The 22,491-nt window shown below is 42.4% G+C and overlaps 1 protein-coding gene across 4 annotated transcripts; it reads right to left on the reverse strand.

Annotated features, from left to right (window-relative positions):
- Positions 1 to 1,209: 1,209 nt before the first annotated feature.
- On the reverse strand, positions 1,210 to 21,349 carry LOC131957641 (guanine nucleotide exchange factor C9orf72). 4 transcript variants are annotated; one of them, XM_059322378.1, is made up of 11 exons: positions 20,624 to 21,349; positions 20,275 to 20,319; positions 14,732 to 15,475; positions 14,191 to 14,334; positions 13,680 to 13,742; positions 12,677 to 12,781; positions 12,144 to 12,389; positions 10,714 to 10,904; positions 7,762 to 7,825; positions 6,388 to 6,497; positions 1,210 to 2,676 (listed from the first exon to the last, which is right to left on the reverse strand). In XM_059322378.1, the coding sequence occupies exons 3-11, from the start codon at positions 15,086 to 15,088 to the stop codon at positions 2,487 to 2,489; spliced, it is 1,470 nt and encodes a 489-aa protein (XP_059178361.1). In that variant the 5' UTR covers positions 15,089 to 15,475; positions 20,275 to 20,319; positions 20,624 to 21,349; the 3' UTR covers positions 1,210 to 2,486. The 4 variants fall into 4 exon arrangements, with proteins under 4 accessions (XP_059178361.1, XP_059178377.1, XP_059178385.1 ...); XM_059322394.1 differs by lacking the exons at positions 20,275 to 20,319; positions 20,624 to 21,349 and adding exons at positions 16,272 to 16,346; positions 18,083 to 18,204; XM_059322402.1 differs by lacking the exons at positions 20,275 to 20,319; positions 20,624 to 21,349 and adding an exon at positions 18,455 to 18,472.
- Between the last annotated feature and the right edge of the window lie 1,142 nt (positions 21,350 to 22,491).

The raw sequence follows: 22,491 nt of genomic DNA on the forward strand, positions 1-22,491 counted from the left end.
TTATTTTCAACAAAAGTGCGTATCATTAAGTTCTCTATATATTACTGAAGATACTGCTCTCATAGCCTCGGGACATATCGCGGACAGAGAGAGAGAGAAGTGAGCACATGAGCTTTTATACATTAGGGTAGTGTTGCTAGTTGTGAGCCTCGAGTTGTTTCCTTGCTCTTAAATCAATGATTTAATCAATTTAATGTGCGTTAAATTCAGTTTTACTCGTTGGAAACTCCTTTTTGGATACATTCATTGTGGCCATGCGTTTTTTCTTAAAGTTTATCTTACTATTAGTATCGCTGGCTGCAGCTGTTCAATTTATTTTTTGCAAATCTGGTGTGCTGGGTTTGTTAGTTAAACAATATTTTTCTTGTTGATTGCTACGTAGTTACTACATGGTGTTTTTTTTTTTTTTTTTTTGCAAAGCCTGGGTTCAAAGATACTAGATTTTACAAGAACTGGACTAGATTTTAGATGCTGGTCACCTAAGGACTTTGTAGAACTTAGTGTCTGGACATTCTTAAACCACGTGTCTATATGTAGGCCTAAATGCCAATCTTTTTTTCCATTCCATTTTTACTCATCTTTTTTCCTTTCACATCAAATCAAATTAGTAACTGGGTGTTTTGTTTAGTTAATATGGTATGTAAAGTGTAGTTTAGAATAGTTTTAAATAAAGATTGGTTCAACTTTTTCTAGGCCATCTGGTTGTTGGCACCTGGCCATCTGGTTGTTGGCACCTGGCCATCTGGTTGTTGGCACCTGGCCACCTGGTTGTTGGCACCTGGCCACCTGATTGTTGGCACCTGGCCCTCTGATTGTTGGCACCTGGCCCTCTGGTTGTTGGCACCTGGCCACCTGGTTGTTGGCACCTGGCCACCTGGTTGTTGGCACCTGGCCACCTGGTTGTTGGCACCTGGCCACCTGGTTGTTGGCACCTGGCCACCTGGTTGTTGGCACCTGGCCACCTGGTTGTTGGCACCTGGCCACCTGGTTGTTGGCACCTGGCCACCTGGTTGTTGGCACCTGACCACCTGGTTGTTGGCACCTGGCCACCTGGTTGTTGGCACCTGGCCACCTGGTTGTTGGCACCTGGCCACCTGGTTGTTGGCACCTGGCCACCTGGTTGTTGGCACCTGGCCACCTGGTTGTTGGCACTTGACTATTCAAATGATTTACAGATACAAAAAATTACAGATACCATTAAAGTTTAAAAAAGAGAAAAAGAACATTTTATTTCTGTGCATTAATTATTAATCTTTACATTCTGATAGTCTATAAATAAAAAACTGGTAACAGCATCAATAAATAAAGACATAACACATGACACAAGGTTAGACCGCACAATTCAATCATTAGGTCAGCCAGTCATTAGCTCAGCCAGTCATTAGGTCAGCCAGTCATTAGGTCAGCCAGTCATTAGGTCAGCCAGTCATTAGGTCAGCCAGTCATTAGGTCAGCCAGTCATTGGGTCAGCCAGTCATTAGGTCAGCCAGTCATTAGGTCATCAAGACACCATCAACTGTGAGGGCTTGTAAACATTTAGTCCTGAGTATAAATCTGGGATTCATCATGTTTGGGTGAGATACAAGACAACAAGCCGTCAACTGTTGTGCTAACACAACCACCTATCTACTGGCTGCCTAGCTACATGCAGCCAAAGGTCAAGTGACCATCACCTTTGAATAACCACATGAATGTCAACTCACCAATGGAAGTGACAGAACATTTACTTAATGACACAGCCATCATAGATAATCAACAAAAAAAACAAATGCATGGATGTTTTGAAATAGTTACATAATGTTTTCAGCTCATCAGCTGTAGTGGGGCCCACGTGTAGTGGGGCCCAGGTGTAGGTGTAGTGGGGCCCAGGTGTAGGTGTAGTGGGGCCCAGGTGTAGTGGGGCCCAGGTGTAGTGGGGCCCAGGTGTAGGTGTAGTGGGGCCAGGTGTAGGTGTAGTGGGGCCCAGTGGGGCCCAGGTGTAGGTGTAGTGGGGCCCAGGTGTAGTGGGGCCCAGGTGTAGGTGTAGTGGGGCCCAGGTGTAGGTGTAGTGGGGCCCAGGTGTAGGTGTAGTGGGGCCAGGTGTAGGTGTAGTGGGGCCCAGTGGGGCCCAGGTGTAGGTGTAGTGGGGCCCAGGTGTAGTGGGGCCCAGGTGTAGGTGTAGTGGGGCCCAGGTGTAGGTGTAGTGGGGCCCAGGTGTAGTGGGGCCCAGGTGTAGGTGTAGTGGGGCCCAGGTGTAGGTGTAGTGGGGCCCAGGTGTAGTGGGGCCCAGGTGTAGGTGTAGTGGGGCCCAGGTGTAGGTGTAGTGGGGCTAGGTAGTTAAATAATACATCAGCCATGTTGGGCATATACTCGCTGTCACACTAAAATACATCAGCCATGTTGGGCAGATACTCGCTGTCACACTACAAAACATCAGCCATGTTGGGCAGATACCGCCTGTCACACTAAAATACATCAGCCATGTTGGGCAGATACTCGCTGTCACACTAAAATACATCAGCCATGTTGGGCAGATACTCGCTGTCATACCGTCTGTCACTTAGCACATACTGGTATAGACCAGGCTTCATCTTGTCCGCTGTTGCCATGACGATACGGAAATCTCCTTCCAGCTGTAGACCCAGGTCCTGCCTCATTCGCTTGGTGCTAGGTCTGTTAGTGGCGCCAGTTGGGTGCCTGGTGGAGCAGTCAATAGAGGTTAGTGGCACAGTGGACAGTAAAAGTAGCACTGGTGGAGCAGTCAATAGAGGTTAGTGGCACAGTGGACAGTAAAAGTAGCACTGGTGGAGCAGTCAATAGAGGTTAGTAGCACACAGGACAGTAACAGTAGCACTGGTGGAGCAGTCAATAGAGGTTAGTGGCACACAGGACAGTAACAGTAGCACTGGTGGAGCAGTCACTAGGTTAGTGGCACAGAGGACAGTAACAGTAGCACTGGTGGAGCAGTCAATAGAGGTTAGTGGCACAGAGGACAGTAACAGTAGCACTGGTGGAGCAGTCAATAGAGGTTAGTGGCACACAGGACAGTAACAGTAGCACTGGTGGAGCAGTCAATAGAGGTTAGTGGCACAGAGGACAGTAACAGTAGCACTGGTGGAGCAGTCAATAGAGGTTAGTGGCACACAGGACAGTAACAGTAGCACTGGTGGAGCAGTCAATAGAGGTTAGTGGCACACAGGACAGTAACAGTAGCACTGGTGGAGCAGTCACTAGGTTAGTGGCACAGAGGACAGTAACAGTAGCACTGGTGGAGCAGTCAATAGAGGTTAGTGGCACACAGGACAGTAACAGTAGCACTGGTGGAGCAGTCACTAGGTTAGTGGCACAGAGGACAGTAACAGTAGCACTGGTGGAGCAGTCAATAGAGGTTAGTGGCACAGAAGACAGTAACAGTAGCACTGGTGGAGCAGTCAATAGAGGTTAGTGGCACACAGGACAGTAACAGTAGCACTGGTGGAGCAGTCAATAGAGGTTAGTGGCACAGAGGACAGTAACAGTAGCACTGGTGGAGCAGTCAATAGAGGTTAGTGGCACAGAGGTTAGTGGCACAGAGGACAGTAACAGTAGCACTGGTGGAGCAGTCAATAGAGGTTAGTGGCATAGAGGACAGTAACAGTAGCACTGGTGGAGCAGTCAATAGAGGTTAGTGGCACACAGGACAGTAACAGTAGCACTGGTGGAGCAGTCAATAGAGGTTAGTGGCACAGAAGACAGTAACAGTAGCACTGGTGGAGCAGTCAATAGAGGTTAGTGGCACAGAAGACAGTAACAGTAGCACTGGTGGAGCAGTCAATAGAGGTTAGTGGCACACAGGACAGTAACAGTAGCACTGGTGGAGCAGTCAATAGAGGTTAGTGGCACAGAAGACAGTAACAGTAGCACTGGTGGAGCAGTCAATAGAGGTTAGTGGCACACAGGACAGTAACAGTAGCACTGGTGGAGCAGTCAATAGAGGTTAGTGGCACACAGGACAGTAACAGTAGCACTGGTGGAGCAGTCAATAGAGGTTAGTGGCACAGAAGACAGTAACAGTAGCACTGGTGGAGCAGTCAATAGAGGTTAGTGGCACAGAGGACAGTAACAGTAGCACTGGTGGAGCAGTCACTAGGTTAGTGGCACACAGGACAGTAACAGTAGCACTGGTGGAGCAGTCAATAGAGGTTAGTGGCACAGAGGACAGTAACAGTAGCACTGGTGGAGCAGTCAATAGAGGTTAGTGGCACACAGGACAGTAACAGTAGCACTGGTGGAGCAGTCAATAGAGGTTAGTGGCACACAGGACAGTAACAGTAGCACTGGTGGAGCAGTCAATAGAGGTTAGTGGCACAGAAGACAGTAACAGTAGCACTGGTGGAGCAGTCAATAGAGGTTAGTGGCACAGAGGACAGTAACAGTAGCACTGGTGGAGCAGTCACTAGGTTAGTGGCACACAGGACAGTAACAGTAGCACTGGTGGAGCAGTCAATAGAGGTTAGTGGCACAGAGGACAGTAACAGTAGCACTGGTGGAGCAGTCAATAGAGGTTAGTGGCACACAGGACAGTAACAGTAGCACTGGTGGAGCAGTCAATAGAGGTTAGTGGTACAGAGGACAGTAACAGTAGCACTGGTGGAGCAGTCAATAGAGGTTAGTGGCACACAGGACAGTAACAGTAGCACTGGTGGAGCAGTCAATAGAGGTTAGTGGCACAGAGGACAGTAACAGTAGCACTGGTGGAGCAGTCAATAGAGGTTAGTGGCACACAGGAGAGTAACAGTAGCACTGGTGGAGCAGTCAATAGAGGTTAGTGGCACAGAGGTTAGTGGCACAGAGGACAGTAACAGTAGCACTGGTGGAGCAGTCAATAGAGGTTAGTGGCACAGAGGACAGTAACAGTAGCACTGGTGGAGCAGTCAATAGAGGTTAGTGGCACAGAAGACAGTAACAGTAGCACTGGTGGAGCAGTCAATAGAGGTTAGTGGCACACAGGACAGTAACAGTAGCACTGGTGGAGCAGTCACTAGGTTAGTGGCACAGAGGACAGTAACAGTAGCACTGGTGGAGCAGTCAATAGAGGTTAGTGGCACAGAAGACAGTAACAGTAGCACTGGTGGAGCAGTCAATAGAGGTTAGTGGCACACAGGACAGTAACAGTAGCACTGGTGGAGCAGTCAATAGAGGTTAGTGGCACAGAGGTTAGTGGCATAGAGGACAGTAACAGTAGCACTGGTGGAGCATTCAATAGAGGTTAGTGGCACAGAGGACAGTAACAGTAGCACTGGTGGAGCAGTCAATAGAGGTTAGTGGCACAGAAGACAGTAACAGTAGCACTGGTGGAGCAGTCAATAGAGGTTAGTGGCACAGTGGACAGTAACAGTAGCACTGGTGGAGCAGTCAATAGAGGTTAGTGGCACAGTGGACAGTAACAGTAGCACTGGTGGAGCAGTCAATAGAGGTTAGTGGCACACAGGACAGTAACAGTAGCACTGGTGGAGCAGTCAATAGAGGTTAGTGGCACAGAGGTTAGTGGCATAGAGGACAGTAACAGTAGCACTGGTGGAGCAGTCACTAGGTTAGTGGCACAGAGGTTAGTGGCATAGAGGACAGTAACAGTAGCACTGGTGGAGCAGTCACTAGAGGTTAGTGGTGCCACTTAGGTGCCTGGTGGAGCAGTCAATAGAGGTTAGTGGCACAGTGGACAGTAACAGTAGCACTGGTGGAGCAGTCAATAGAGGTTAGTGGCACAGTGGACAGTAACAGTAGCACTGGTGGAGCAGTCAATAGAGGTTAGTGGCACACAGGACAGTAACAGTAGCACTGGTGGAGCAGTCAATAGAGGTTAGTGGCACAGAAGACAGTAACAGTAGCACTGGTGGAGCAGTCAATAGAGGTTAGTGGCACAGAGGACAGTAACAGTAGCACTGGTGGAGCAGTCAATAGAGGTTAGTGGCACACAGGACAGTAACAGTAGCACTGGTGGAGCAGTCAATAGAGGTTAGTGGCACACAAGACAGTAACAGTAGCACTGGTGGAGCAGTCACTAGGTTAGTGGCACAGAGGTTAGTGGCACAGTGGACAGTAACAGTAGCACTGGTGGAGCAGTCAATAGAGGTTAGTGGCACACAAGACAGTAACAGTAGCACTGGTGGAGCAGTCACTAGGTTAGTGGCACAGAGGTTAGTGGCACAGTGGACAGTAACAGTAGCACTGGTGGAGCAGTCAATAGAGGTTAGTGGCACACAAGACAGTAACAGTAGCACTGGTGGAGCAGTCACTAGGTTAGTGGCACAGAGGTTAGTGGCACAGAGGACAGTAACAGTAGCACTGGTGGAGCAGTCAATAGAGGTTAGTGGCACACAGGACAGTAACAGTAGCACTTGTAAAAACAAATAACATAGGCCTACTTACCATTCTCCCTCTAAATACTTGATGAGGGAGAAGGCCCTACGCTGCAGTGTGTGCATAAAGTGGCCTATATAGGCCTCCCTGACACCATTTTCTGGGGGGAGCTTGTGGATCTGTTCTCAGGTCAAGGAAAAATTGGGACATTTTAGTCACACACATATGACTGGTCACATGACATTTTAGTCACACACATACGACTGGTCACATGACATTTTAGTCACACACATATGACTGGTCACATGACATTTTAGTCACACACATACGACTGGTCACATGACATTTTAGTCACACACATACGACTGGTCACATGACATTTTAGTCACACACATACGACTGGTTACATGACATTTTAGTCACACATATGACTGGTCACATGACATTTTAGTCACACACATACGACTGGTCACATGACATTTTAATCACATCCAATTGGTCACATGACATTTTTATCACATCCAATCGGTCACATGACATTTTTGTCACATCCAAAAATACACATGCAAAAGGTCTTAGTTTGGGTTATTTAAGGCATATTAACCATGGCACTGTTCTTAACTAGTGTTAAAAATAGTCAATAAAGAAAATGAACTTGCTGTAACCTCTGTTTTTCTCTAATATCCTGACTATCAAAGATACTGCCCAGCCAAAACATGAGAATTCAAGACTTAACTCATTTGCAAAACCATTCCCCAGGCCCTAAGTTAAGGGAGGTAACCTTTAACATAGTTTCTTTGAAATAGTTTTAAAAATAAGTTCATTGTTCGTGTAATTAAAAAGGCACAAAATATACTTTTAAATAAAGAAATACTATCTCAAAGAAAATATATAATTTAATACGTTTTTCTAATAGTATTTATCTTTTAGAGTGAATTTAGTGATGCAACTAGTGGTCAGAGTGCGCCATGGAATGCCTCCGTATTATTTCTAATATTTTAAAAATTATCATTTTACAATAGGTTCTGATGTTAAGTTTAATAGCTTAAATATCTAACGTATAAAATCTATTTAACTATCTGATTCTTTAAAACAAAATGAAAACTACGATAATGCACAAGTAACAGTTTACCCGAAAACAAGTGTAAAAATTTGTCCGAAACTCACCTTAGTTATCTTGGTATAAAATAGTTTTAAAAAATTATAAAAACTTTTTTTTTGTAAAAACATCTGAATTATTGTAATTTTGTAAGTGTAAATTGTGTAGAAGTGATTTTTGCATGAAAATTAAACAATATGTAAAAGGTAGTAATAGTGCTCACATCATGTTGCATTAGTAGCTAAAGAGTTAAACATGAAATTACAAATTCCCTCCTATTTCTCACTTTCCTGCCTATGGTCATGTACAGATGGGAGGTTAGATGTGGTAAAAAAAAAACTCACCTCGTCAATTAGATCTCGTACAAGACTCTCCTGAACAGTAACTGCTGGGAAGGCTCCCTCAGGCCTGTAGATATTAGATCAAAGTAGATGGCCAAGCCTTATCACAAGCCATACATCTGTGACACAAGTCCTACATCCCCTACCCTTTATGATAGCCCCCTTGTCCATGGTCCTACCCTTTATGATAGCCCCCCTTGTCCATGGTCCTACCCTTTATGATAGCCCCCTTGTCCATGGTCCTACCCTTTATGATAGCCCTCCTGTCCCTGGTCCTACCCTTTATGATAGCCCTCCTGTCTCTGGTCCTACCCTTTATGATAGCCCTCCTGTCCCTACCCTTTATGATAGCCCTCCTGTCTCTGGTCCTACCCTTTATGATAGCCCTCCTGGTCCTACCCTTTATGATAGCCCTCCTGTCCCTGGTCCTACCCTTTATGATAGCCCTCGTGTCCCTACCCTTTATGATAGCCCTCCTGTCCCTACCCTTTATGATAGCCCTCCTGTCCCTGGTCCTACCCTTTATGATAGCCCTCCTGTCCCTACCCTTTATGATAGCCCTCCTGTCCCTGGTCCTACCCTTTATGATAGCCCCCTTGTCCCTACCCTTTATGATAGCCCTCCTGTCCCTACCCTTTATGATAGCCCTCCTGTCCCTGGTCCTACCCTTTATGATAGCCCCCTTGTCCCTGGTCCTACCCTTTATGATAGCCCTCCTGTCTCTGGTCCTACCCTTTATGATAGCCCTCCTGGTCCTACCCTTTATGATAGCCCTCCTGTCCCTGGTCCTACCCTTTATGATAGCCCTCGTGTCCCTACCCTTTATGATAGCCCTCCTGTCCCTACCCTTTATGATAGCCCTCCTGTCCCTGGTCCTACCCTTTATGATAGCCCTCCTGTCCCTACCCTTTATGATAGCCCTCCTGTCCCTGGTCCTACCCTTTATGATAGCCCTCCTGTCCCGGGTCCTACCCTTTATGATAGCCCTCCTGTCCCTACCCTTTATGATAGCCCTCCTGTCCCTACCCTTTATGATAGCCCTCCTGTCCCTACCCTTTATGATAGCCCTCCTGTCCCTGTCCCTACCCTTTATGCTAGCCCTCCTGTCCCTACCCTTTATGATAGCCCTCCTGTCCCTACCCTTTATGCTAGCCCTCCTGTCCCTACCCTTTATGCTAGCCCTCCTGTCCCTACCCTTTATGATAGCCCTCCTGTCCCTACCCTTTATGATAGCCCTCCTGTCCCTACCCTTTATGATAGCCCTCCTGTCCCTACCCTTTATGCTAGCCCTCCTGTCCCTACCCTTTATGATAGCCCTCCTGTCCCTACCCTTTATGATAGCCCTCCTGTCCCTACCCTTTATGATAGCCCTCCTGTCCCTACCCTTTATGATAGCCCTCCTGTCCCTACCCTTTATGCTAGCCCTCCTGTCCCTACCCTTTATGATAGCCCTCCTGTCCCTACCCTTTATGATAGCCCTCCTGTCCCTGTCCCTACCCTTTATGATAGCCCTCCTGTCCCTGTCCCTACCCTTTATGATAGCCCTCCTGTCCCTGTCCCTACCCTTTATGATAGCCCTCCTGTCCCTACCCTTTATGATAGCCCTCCTGTCCCTGTCCCTACCCTTTATGATAGCCCTCCTGTCCCTACCCTTTATGATAGCCCTCCTGTCCCTGTCCCTACCCTTTATGATAGCCCTCCTGTCCCTACCCTTTATGATAGCCCTCCTGTCCCTGTCCCTACCCTTTATGATAGCCCTCCTGTCCCTGTCCCTACCCTTTATGATAGCCCTCCTGTCCCTGTCCCTACCCTTTATGATAGCCCTCCTGTCCCTACCCTTTATGATAGCCCTCCTGTCCCTGTCCCTACCCTTTATGATAGCCCTCCTGTCCCTACCCTTTATGATAGCCCTCCTGTCCCTGGTCCTACCCTTTATGATAGCCCTCCTGTCCCTACCCTTTATGCTAGCCCTCCTGTCCCTACCCTTTATGATAGCCCTCCTGTCCCGGGTCCTACCCTTTATGATAGCCCTCCTGTCCCTACCCTTTATGATAGCCCTCCTGTCCCTACCCTTTATGATAGCCCTCCTGTCCCTACCCTTTATGATAGCCCTCCTGTCCCTGTCCCTACCCTTTATGCTAGCCCTCCTGTCCCTACCCTTTATGCTAGCCCTCCTGTCCCTACCCTTTATGCTAGCCCTCCTGTCCCTACCCTTTATGCTAGCCCTCCTGTCCCTACCCTTTATGCTAGCCCTCCTGTCCCTACCCTTTATGATAGCCCTCCTGTCCCTGGTCCTACCCTTTATGATAGCCCTCCTGTCCCTACCCTTTATGCTAGCCCTCCTGTCCCTACCCTTTATGATAGCCCTCCTGTCCCTGGTCCTACCCTTTATGATAGCCCTCCTGTCCCTACCCTTTATGATAGCCCTCCTGTCCCTACCCTTTATGCTAGCCCTCCTGTCCCTACCCTTTATGATAGCCCTCCTGTCCCTGGTCCTACCCTTTATGATAGCCCTCCTGTCCCTGGTCCTACCCTTTATGCTAGCCCTCCTGTCCCTACCCTTTATGATAGCCCTCCTGTCCCTGGTCCTACCCTTTATGCTAGCCCTCCTGTCCCTACCCTTTATGATAGCCCTCCTGTCCCTACCCTTTATGATAGCCCTCCTGGTCCTACCCTTTATGATAGCCCTCCTGTCCCTGGTCCTACCCTTTATGCTAGCCCTCCTGTCCCTACCCTTTATGATAGCCCTCCTGGTCCTACCCTTTATGATAGCCCTCCTGTCCCTACCCTTTATGATAGCCCTCCTGTCCCTGGTCCTACCCTTTATGATAGCCCTCCTGTCCCTACCCTTTATGATAGCCCTCCTGTCCCTACCCTTTATGATAGCCCTCCTGTCCCTACCCTTTATGATAGCCCTCCTGGTCCTACCCTTTATGATAGCCCTCCTGTCCCTACCCTTTATGATAGCCCTCCTGTCCCTGGTACAGCTCCTTTAGCTCCTCAGTGAGAGCCTGGTGGCTGAGCTTTCTGTGGTCCACGGCCAGGCTGGACTGGGTGACAGTCTGGAGGTCAACGTCCACCAGGGTGCTGGGGTACCTGCTACACAGCACATCCCTGCTACAGATGCTGGACGACCCATCAGAACTCTTAACACAGACATAAAAAATGGCTGGACATTTTAGGAACTTTGAACTAGAAAACAATAAATCTTTTCCATTGGAACATGGTGTTCTACTGCCCCACAGCATCCCCACTCCCTCCCCACAAACACAAGCATCCCCACTCCCTCCCCACAAACACAAGCATCCCCATTCCCTCCCCACAAGCATCCCCACTCCCTCCCCACAAGCACCCCCACTCCCTCCCCACAAACACAAGCACCCCCACTCCCTCCCCACAAACACAAGCATCCCCACTCCCTCCCCACAAACACAAGCATCCCCACTCCCTCCCCACAAACACAAGCATCCCCACTCCCTCCCCACAAACACAAGCACCCCCACTCCCTCCCCACAAGCACCCCCACTCCCTCCCCACAAACACAAGCACCCCCACTCCCTCCCCACAAACACAAGCATCCCCACTCCCTCCCCACAAACACAAGCATCCCCACTCCCTCCCCACAAAAACAAGCATCCCCACTCCCTCCCCACAAACACAAGCATCCCCACTCCCTCCCCACAAACACAAGCATCCCCACTCCCTCCCCACAAACACAAGCATCCCCACTCCCTCCCCACAAACACAAGCATCCCCACTCCCTCCCCACAAACACAAGCACCCCCACTCCCTCCCCACAAACACAAGCATCTCCACTCCCTCCCCACAAGCACCCCCACTCCCTCCCCACAAACACAAGCACCCCCACTCCCTCCCCACAAACACAAGCATCCCCACTCCCTCCCCACAAACACAAGCATCCCCACTCCCTCCCCACAAACACAAGCATCCCCACTCCCTCCCCACAAACACAAGCATCCTAACTCCCTCCCCACAAACACAAGCACCCCCACTCCCTCCCCACAAGCATCCCCACTCCTTCCTTCCCCACAAACACAAGCACCCCCGCTACCTCCCAAACAAGCCCTCTTCTCACACCCACTTATCATCTGATCCAATTAGTGCCCAATGCACATGGGGCAGATGAAGTAGAGTTCATCTGTTTCAACTACCTAACAAGGAAGAAATGTAGTCCGCACTATGCCATCTTTGTTTCCCAAACAATTAGTCAGGTACATTTGAGAACTGGATGAACTCGAGCCCAGGACCCAAACCTTTCTAGCCTTTCTGGTTATGTGCTCTCCCATCAACCACGCACATCTACCATAACACATTTCTATATAGCTACAAGTTGTTTGTATGACAGGTGGAAATAGCATGCTGACCTTTATACAACCCTGCACGCAGAGATCCTGAAAGTAAGGCCAGTTCCTCCCGCTGAGGGCGGCCCTAGAGCACAGCCGCTCACTGTCCCAACAAAACAAGCCCAGTGTGTAGACCAGCACATTCACTTTGTCAGCACGCACACCAATCACAACGGTGCGTCCGTAGGTCATCAGGTGCGAGGACACAACTTTACGCAGGAACTCCAGCTCCTGGGCATGGTTGGGGTGGAAGGCTGTGTAGCTCAGCTGTCAAATACATCCGGTTATACACGTCAGGTTATACGTGTCAGGTTATATGTGTCAGGTTATACACGTCAGGTTATACGCGTCAGGTTATACGTGTCAGGTTATACGTGTCAGGTTATACGTGTCAGGTTATACGTGTCAGGTTATACGTGTCAGGTTATACGCGTCAGGTTATACGTGTCAGGTTATACGCGTCAGGTTATACATGCCAGGTTATACATGTCAGGTTATACATGCCAGGTTATACATGTCAGTACAGCTGTCAAATACATGAGTGAATCGACTACCTCAATCTTTGGGGGTAGCCCGACCTCCTGTAGAGATGACAGCATGTCCATACATGACCAGAGCCAGCACGAGAGGTCAGCCAGTCCAGAGGTGCCAAAATCTTTCTGCAAGTTTTACAAAATCTTACAGTTAGTATCACAAAATCTTACAGCTAGTATCACAAAATCTTACAGCTAGTATCACAAAATCTTACAGCTAGTATTACAAAATCTTACAGCTAGTATTACAAAATCTTACAGCTAGTATTACAAAATCTTACAGCTAGTATCACAAAATCTTACAGCTAGTATCACAAAATCTTACAGCTAGTATCACAAAATCTTACAGCTAGTATTACAAAATCTTACAGCTAGTATTACAAAATCTTACAGCTAGTATAACAAAATATTACAGCTAGTATAACAAAATCTTACAGCTAGTATAACAAAATCTTACAGCTAGTATAACAAAATCTTACAGCTAGTATAAGAAAATCTTACAGCTAGTATAACAAAATCTTACAGCTAGTATAACAAAATCTTACAGCTAGTATAACAAAATCTTACAGCTAGTATAACAAAATCTTACAGCTAGTATAACAAAATCTTACAGCTAGTATAACAAAATCTTACAGCTAGTATAACAAAATCTTACAGCTAGTATAACAAAATCTTACAGCTAGTATAACAAAATCTTACAGCTAGTATAACAAAATCTTACAGCTAGTATAACAAAATCTTACAGCTAGTATAACAAAATCTTACAGCTAGTATAAGAAAATCTTACAGCTAGTATTACAAAATCTTACAGCTAGTATAAAAAAATCTTACAGCTAGTATAACAAAATCTTACAGCTAGTATAACAAAATCTTACAGCTAATTTAATAAAAATCTTTCGGCCAAGTTGCAATTTCATAAAATTTCATGAAAAACTCTTTAAAAATTATAATTGTGCAAAAATTAAAAAATTACAACCTCGACCTAAATGTAAACCCAGTGATGTTTTAAATGTTGTGATCTTACCTTGGTAGACAAAACTCTTAACTTGACAACAATTCTGTTGAACCATGCATGAATGAGATCTACCTGAGTAAAGGTACACAAGGTTCTAAGTCACTAGACGTTTCAACAAAAGCTTGGTACAGGTAAGCTTGGGTAGAGAGAAAGACTAGAGGTAAGCTTGGGTAGAGAGAAAGACTACAGGTAAGCTTGGGTAGAGAGAAAGACTACAGGTAAGCTTGGGTAGAGAGAAAGACTACAGGTGAGCTTGGGTAGAGAGAAATACTACAGGTGAGCTTGGGTAGAGAGAAAGACTACAGGTGAGCTTGGGTAGAGAGAAAGACTACAGGTAAGCTTGGGTAGAGAGAAAGACTACAGGTAAGCTTGGGTAGAGAGAAAGACTACAGGTAAGCTTGGGTAGAGAGAAAGACTACAGGTGAGCTTGGGTAGAGAGAAAGACTACAGGTGAGCTTGGGTAGAGAGAAAGACTAGAGGTAAGCTTGGGTAGAGAGAAAGACTACAGGTAAGTACCAACCTGATGCAGGTAGAGTGTCAGCTCAGAGTTTGGTATAACCAAAGCTAGCGACTGCAAGGATAAGCCAGTGCTGCTCTGGGCAGAGAAAATAAAGGCTGGGATAATCACACCCAACCCTGGAATGTCACAGAATTTAAAGTCTACCTGCAAAATATGGTTTGTCACAAAATTAAAATGTTACTGCATAATTTATAAGTTAGACTACCTGACTAGAATGTTAGACTACCTGAGTAGAATGTTAGACTACCTGACTAGAATGTTAGACTACCTGACTAGAATGTTAGACTACCTGACTAGAATGTTAGACTACCTGACTAGAATGTTAGACTACCTGACTAGAATGTTAGACTACCTGACTAGAATGTTAGACTACCTGACTAGAATGTTAGACTACCTGACTAGAATGTTAGACTACCTGACTAGAATGTTAGACTACCTGACTAGAATGTTAGACTACCTGACTAGAATGTTAGACTACCTGACTAGAATGTTAGACTACCTGACTAGAATGTTAGACTACCTGACTAGAATGTTATACTACCTGACTAGATTGTAGATCTCTGTTAATCTCGCCTGAAAGGACCTGGCGAGTCACACAGCGCAGAATGTTTGTGTGTGGCTGCGGCCGACCTGTCACATACCAGACGTGCTCCAGCCGTGGGCCCAGGATGTTGTCCCACTGGCACAGCATGAGGGCGTCAATAAAGCTCTGCTCTATGTTCCCTATGGACGACACAGAGAAGCTGGAACTGGGACTTAGAGGCGTGGATGCTGAGTCATCAAAGTCCAATCTATACGATGTTTCAGAGTTAATGGCCATGACACCTGCCTCTGATGACAAGACCTGTGAAGCTATCAGACTCTCTAGCTGTTTTCCTTTCACCACTGCCATTATCATTGGTTTTTTTACTCTTTACCCTCCAATCATTTGCTCAGATTTGATAAATAGATTTAATCTCTGTCTGTAGCCGAATAGACTCCACTAAAAAATTGGCAATAACCAAGTCAATGAAAATAAAACTGAAGGCCATCATGGAGAGAGATGTCATGAGGTCGTGTTGAGTTTGTGAGGTGTTAGTCATGAGCATAATGACAAGCACAAACGACAGCACGATCACAGAGAAGAATGCATAGTTTACACAGAGAATGACCAGGGCCTCTCTGTTGATAAATTGCATATTTGTGCCACCTCGAAGAAAAATGGCTTCATTCCACAACATGAGTGGGCTCAACTGGCCAATTGAGCTACTTAAAAGTCCTTAGATCATGCCACTGACTGTAAGCACTAAAAAAAGATGGAAAAAAAATTAGTATAAGATGGAATTATCAAAATAACTGAGTAAACTACCTAGTTCAATACCAATTCTACTTTTGATACTCAAACTGATTTTACTGAGCAGGAATCGTCATAAGTCTATGGGATGATGTGGTTAGATGGTACAGTGTACAAGTGCTAATCTCAGTCTCAAGTTGGAATCAAGGGCTGGAGTCCATATGATGTCCCAGAGTCCACCCAGCTGTGATGGGCACCTTCTTTAGGGAAAGTAAAGGCGGCTAGGCATAGTGCTGACCACACTACCTCTTTATATGTCAAGGTCACAGAAACAGGTGAACTCTATCTCACTTGCCCCATGAATTGTCAGGTTAGAAAGGGAAACTTTACTTTGAGTGGTGTACAATCACTTGCCCCATAGATTGTCAGGTTTAAGGTTAGAAAGGGAAACTTTACTTTTATTGGTGTACGATCACTTGCCCCATAGATTGTCAGGTGAGAAAGGGAAACTACTTTTAGTGGTGTATGATCACTTGCCCCATAACACTTTAGCAGTTAGCTGCTTAGCACCTAAATTCCTAAAACTAACGATAGATTGATTAAGTTAAGTGTAAGTCTAGTAAATTAAAGTAGGCCTATTTTACTCTCCTCTTCTTTGAGACCTTTTGACTTGTCTAATTGAATTGTGAATTAATCTACTAATGAATTTTTAAATATATTTTTTTACTTTTGTCTTTAATGATCTTTTATATAATATTATATATATTTATAGAAAATATTACAGATCTAGATCTAGATCTAGATCTACCTTGTAGGCTACACACACATTTCCAAGCAGTGGTGAGGTAGAGTGTAGAGTATGGAAGGGGAAGGATCTAAAAATCTAGTTTTATAAGTTTTAGGCTACATATTATGATATTAAATTACTGTAGGCCGGGTGTAGGCCTAGAGTAAAGTGGCGTCTGCGGACAGACGTAGCAAAAAAAATCGGAAGTGCCGATTTCCATTGAGCGCCATTCAGTAACCGCTTCACATAGAAACAAACCGAAAGTACCGTCTCACTCCGCATTCTTTCTAGTTTAATCACGTCTGATTCATTTTGTATTCATACGCATAGCATTGAATGTATTAACATTTTCAGTGGTGAGACTCTGTGCGGACAGTAAGTGCACTTTTTTTTACATTTTATTTTCTGTGCGCACACTTGCTCCTTATGCGGACAAGGCATATTTTGTTCATTTTATTTCTATTTAAATGATTGAAATAAACATGTTACATACATAAATAGTGTTGTTGATTGTTTTATATATTAATATATTGGAAAACAAAAAATATGAAGAAATATGAAATAAGTTTTAATTAAATTAAAGTGATGCCTGAAAGAAACTCAGGACCCAGTTGAGATTTTATTTCACTTTTTGCTTAGTAGACACGTTTGATGATCAAAAATATTTTTAAAACCTAAAAACATTACTAAAAACTTATAGATCTAGATTTAAACTTAAATTTAAATATAAATCTGGAGTATCAAGATTAGTTCAAAGCTCATTTTTACTTAAAGTGTAAGAAATATACTCTGATTTTTCATTAGTGTCCGCAAAAGGTTAACCCTCAAAAAAGATGCGGACACCCCAATTTTTCCTCTAAGATGGCTTAAACAACCTTAACTATGATATTTATAGCTTTCTATATATATATATAAGCTATTTATAGTTAACCCAGTTAACTAAGCTATCTTCTTCTTCTTCTTCGTTCTTAATTTTTGAATATGGTGGAGGATTCAGACAACAAGTCCAACTTCGTGGACAAACCGGACTGTGGTTTCCAGTTTGTCAGGTGTCCCATATAATTTTTCCCTGAGTGGGGTGGGCTGGGGCCAGTGTCTGACTCTTGCCTGGCCATACAGAGTACATTCCTGGAGTACGTGCTCCGTGTTTTCCGGGGCCTTGCCACAAGGGCACATTTCGCTACACCCAACCTTCAGTTTTTTGTGCATGTGTTGATTTAGTCTGTTGTGGCCTGTTCTAAGTCGAAAGATTATGTATTGTTGTTTTCGTGTTAAATTGTAATAGCCGTCGTCTTTAATGTAGTGAGGGTGTGTGACAGACTAAGCTATGATTGGTTAGATTTATTCCTCTAATCCGGGGACTAGTGCTCTTCATCCGGGTGAGGTTCCCGACATAAAACGTCATACATCGCAACTTTGAAAAATTCCAATTAATCTCCCTATTGAGTGAAATAGAAGAAATGTACTCAGATGTGTTTAAAAATGGACATGCTTTGTGTTGTTTGCATTAGTTTCCTATAAACTATAAAACATTCATACAATTATTGTTTAAGCGAAAAACAGCAAGGTGTCCGCACAGAGGCAACTGTCCGCAGACGCCACTTTACTCTAGTTATAGTACATACTATTACTATACTACTACTAGAAAATCTAGATCTAGATCTTAGTACATAGTATTTAGTAGTAGTACATACTCCATAGTTAACTATTAACTAGATTCTAGATCTAGATCTTAGATATCTGATGTTACTAGATCTAGATCTATACACATTACACATAGATCTAGATCTAGAAATATTGAATAACTAGGCTAAATTTAGAATCAACTTTACTTTGAATCTAGACTAGATCTAGATCTAGATCTATTGACTAGAGTCTGGAACTTCTCGACTTAGTTTCTTAACTCTCTAAACCTAGATCTAGATCTCTACTAGTCTAGGCTTATTCTGAAAAAAAAAAACATTGGTGATCTTGTTGTCTGACCAACTACTAATGTTAAAAATAAATAATTTTTAATATGGGATAAAATTATGTTTGATTATAATACCCTTTAAATACTTAAATCATCAGTGTTCTGTAAATATAAAATTAAAATCGAATAATCATTACTGATTATAAAGTGGAAATAGAAGTAAATAAAGTATAAGCAGTTAACCCATCTTTACATTTAATCTAGATCTAGATCTAGCTCTTAAAATACAAACTGGCAATAACTCCTCGCAGTGGTTCTTAATCTGAGTTCGATCAAACCCCAGGGGGTTCGTTGAGTCAGTCTCGGGGGTTCGGCGGAGATCAAGACACACGGTGAACGGAAAAATGTCACAGAAAAAAAAAAACACAGAAACAAAGTCACAGTTTTTTGCTAGGAAAAAAAGTCACAGAAAAAAGTCACAGTGGACAAATTTTATCGGAAAAAAGTCACAGAAATAAAGTCAGAAAAAAAGTCACAAAAATCTTTTTAGAAATATTTTTATTAATTTGATAAAAATTGTAAAATTTTGTATGTTTATTGTTGTGGGTTGTATTTTTTATAGCATAAATTATTTATAGACGTTAAAATCATTATGATTTATAACAATTGTAAGTAAAAATACTCTAAGATAATTAACACAGCAATCTCAACATTTGTTACGTAGGCCTATTTAGTTAAGGCTAGGAGCTACAGGGAAAACACTTTTTTGTTATTAGCCAAGCAAATTCACTGAAACTTCACCCATATAATGTATGCTCAATGGGATTTTTAAAAATGGTGTCCAAAAAGAAAAATGTTTTGGTTGCCATGGTTACGTCCGCCATATTGGATTTTTGTTTATCATTTTCAAAATGCTAAGGCTCAGCAACCACTAGAGGTAAACACACAGAAATGCAAGCATTTTGTAGAGTGATGTTAGCCTGAAACTTTCTATAAAGTACTTTTTAAGAAAAGGGTTTAAAAAAATTATTTTTAATTTTTAAATCCTAGACTGTTAAAAAAAGCTGAAATTTGCTCAAATTCAACATATTTCAGTCCATAAAATCTAAAGTAAGAAAAATCTTTAAAAAATGCTTTATAGAAGTTGTTTATATATGTTAGAAGAATAATCAGGCTAAGTTTCATTACAATACATGCAGAACTAACAGAGGAGTAGGGATTTAAAGAGTGAATTTTAACGTTTTGAGAAAAACGCAAAAAACTAAAGAAAAATGAAAAATTTCATTCATAACCTAACAAATACTAACAAAATTTGGTTTTAATTTATGCAGGTTTATTTAACATATAAACATGCAATGAAGTATTAAACTTGCAAGTACATTTTAAATAATAAAGTAAAAAAAATGTCGTACAAAGATAACGCGTCAAATACGTAAAGGTAAAAAACATTTTTATTTTCTTAAAATAAACTGTTTCAAAAAATGGGCTGAACCACACCTAACACTTCTATTTTGTTAAGCATATTCACATTTCATTTTGGCAACTGCTACTTTTTACTGCCATCTAGCATTTTCTTTTTCCAGATTAGTCATCCAGCAAAATGTTTCAATGGGTTTTTTTTAAATCCTTGCTACCACTATAACTATAATAATTGATTTATTCATATCTTCAGCTCTTTTTATCTCTTCCTGTTAATACTTGTGCACTAACCAAAATAAATGCTCTTTTTCTAAGTTATTGTCTGGTTTCATACTGCTTGGCTCTCTCTTGGCAAAGGTCAATTCTATAAAGGAAAGTAGAACATCAAGTTATTTCAGTGGACAAAAAAACCCACACTTTACCACAAACACATTTTGCATTGAATATTTATTGAATCCTAAACTAAGTTGCAAAGTCATTGTAAGGTATAAGCTATAAATAAATTTTACAACTGTTTTGGGTCCAGAACAAGATTTTGAAAAGCGGTTTACCGTCTTTCAGATATATGATTTTCCTTTTTGCAGTATTTAAAAGTTGCCATATTCTTTCACTGAGTTCACTTGGTCACTAGCTCTTCAATCATTTTCTCCAGATATTGTTATGTGAAACAAAATTATGTGTAGGGAAAGTTACCTTGAACCAGGACAACTTGCAGGGTTTTCAACACACACTGTAGGCCTAAATCATAGGGGAAATGAATTTATTAATAAAATATACAAATGTAAAAAGAAAAGTAATAATAAAACTATAATGATATATTGTATGAATATAAGATTAGTAGAATCACTGAATAGAATTTGATTCATTAGTTTGAGGAGATAAAAATCTTTTAAACTAGATCTAGATCTAGCTAGTATCTGAACCACTAATGAGTCTAATGACAAACAGGTCTACTAACCTAAATAAGATGTTCAAAAAAAATATGTAGGTCTACTAATTAATCTTTAAATTTAAATAGTTTAAAGGATATTGAAATACTCACTGCTTGATGTCCGTGCATCTATTCCTTGTAAACAAAATTAAGGCTGTAGTTGTCATAATCAGCTGTAGACTGTAAAACACATGAGCCTAGTTTGTTGTGTACTCTGTTATCCTTGTTAGGCATTAGGACACTTGTAACATGTTTAGGCCAACTTCACCCGGGGATTACTTAAGTTATTACCAAAATCGTTCTATCTGATAAGTCTTTTTTGGGTTCGATCACAGGGTGATAGTGTATTTCTTGCTGTGTAATAACTTACTACACACACACGTAAAACACTGCTTACTCTTCTCGTAGGCTTGTGTAGACTAAATCTAGTAGCAGTGAATCAACAAAGAATGGTGGCTGGTATAAAATCACGATACTTCTAAACAGTTTAAACATTATTAAACCGACAAAAACATTTGATACGATGAGATTTGTCTAAAAAGTTTGTAAACAGCTGATTGAATATCCACAACAAGAATGAGTGCATCACTAGGCACGCCGGAAGCGATAAACTAGCTAGCGAATCGAAAATTTTAACACTGATAATGCCGAGTCCGCCAGCCAATAGAATTTTACCTTGCTTCCGGGGTAAGGCCGAGTAGGAAAATTTGGTATATGTAGGTCAAACTCTTTAAAAAGTGTGTTTCATTTGAACATTCGAAATTAAATGGAATATTTTCATTGGTTGACAAATTTACCTTGTCGTTATAGACAAGAAAAGGAGCTTTCCGGCGATACTAAACACGCGGTACCTATTTTTAGTTATCTGTATGTTTTATAGTAGTAAACTTTGGCAATTTTCGCAGTGTTTTTGAAAAATTAGACAAAACATGCATATACATGCCTCACAAAAAAATTAATTTAAAATAAAAATAAGCATTTTCCAACAATATGTTATGTGGTTTTGTATTCAGAAATGGATATACTTTAATAATTAGGTCAAAACTGAAATTCGACATCTGACACCCAACACACATAAATCCGGTGCCGCACACAGCCTTAAATACGCGGTAGAAAAGTTAATTATAAAAGAAATTTAGGCACATTTTGCCGTAGGCTATTCCCTGGTCGGCCTCTCCTCAGTAGGCATTGTCCGAACATATTTTGTGTTGTTGACGTTATGCGTCATCGACAGCCTTTGAACCTTGTCGGCTTTCTGTTTTGATCCTAAGTTTTGTTATGTGATGAGCGTGATAAATGTGGGCAGTAAAGGTGGTTGAACTAAACATAAATATTGTTGCCATGAGTTGAGGGCAGCAAGTCAGATTAACTTACCATTTCACGGTAATTTAACATTAGTATTAGTATTTTAAAAAAAAACACGATGAAAAACGTGGACTTTGGAGCATTCTATTAAATGCTACTAATCTTAAGTTTAAAATAATTATAATCTACATACTTCATAATAAATATTTTTAGATGAATTATAAAAATTCCTATGCGTATACAGCCTACACACATTACATTACATTTAATTAATCCTAAGTTAATTTGCACTCTCTAAATATTTAATACATAAAAGTATTAACAAATATTATGCAAATATGTATTTGTGACTTTTTTTCCTGTGACTCTTTTTCCTGTGACTTTTTTTCTGTGTTTTTTTTTTTCCTGTGACTTTTTTCTGTGTTTTTTTTCCTGTGTTTTTTTTCCTGTGACACACACCCGACTCATGTAATTCGTGATCGGATTTTGTCAGTGCGGACGAAAAGGCCTAGAAGGGTTCGGTGATTGCGCATGTGAAACTGGTGGGGCTCGATACTGATCTAGAAATCTAGCGGTTATTTTCATATTTCTATGGTTTAATTTTATTTATTTATTTTTTAGCGCAATTTCAAAAAAATTCATAAGAAACGTTTTAATAACAAGCTTTTATGTAA

Source organism: Physella acuta, unplaced genomic scaffold, assembly GCF_028476545.2.
Source record: "Physella acuta isolate Inbredline_101_S28 unplaced genomic scaffold, ASM2847654v3 ptg000081l, whole genome shotgun sequence".
NCBI classification, from domain to species: domain Eukaryota; kingdom Metazoa; phylum Mollusca; class Gastropoda; family Physidae; genus Physella; species Physella acuta.

What these genes read in the sequence shown, in the direction of transcription:
- LOC131957641 (XM_059322378.1), bottom strand. Translation starts at nt 15,088, where the DNA reads ATGATAATGGCAGTGGTGAAAGGAAAACAGCTAGAGAGTCTGATAGCT. An exon ending in CAGGAGGGCTATCATAAAGG is followed by an intron (nt 7,826 to 10,713) that starts GTAGGGACAGGA and finishes TAATATCTACAG; the next exon opens with GCCTGAGGGAGCCTTCCCAG. An exon ending in AAGTATTTAGAGGGAGAATG is followed by an intron (nt 2,677 to 6,387) that starts GTAAGTAGGCCT and finishes CTGCTCCACCAG; the next exon opens with GCACCCAACTGGCGCCACTA.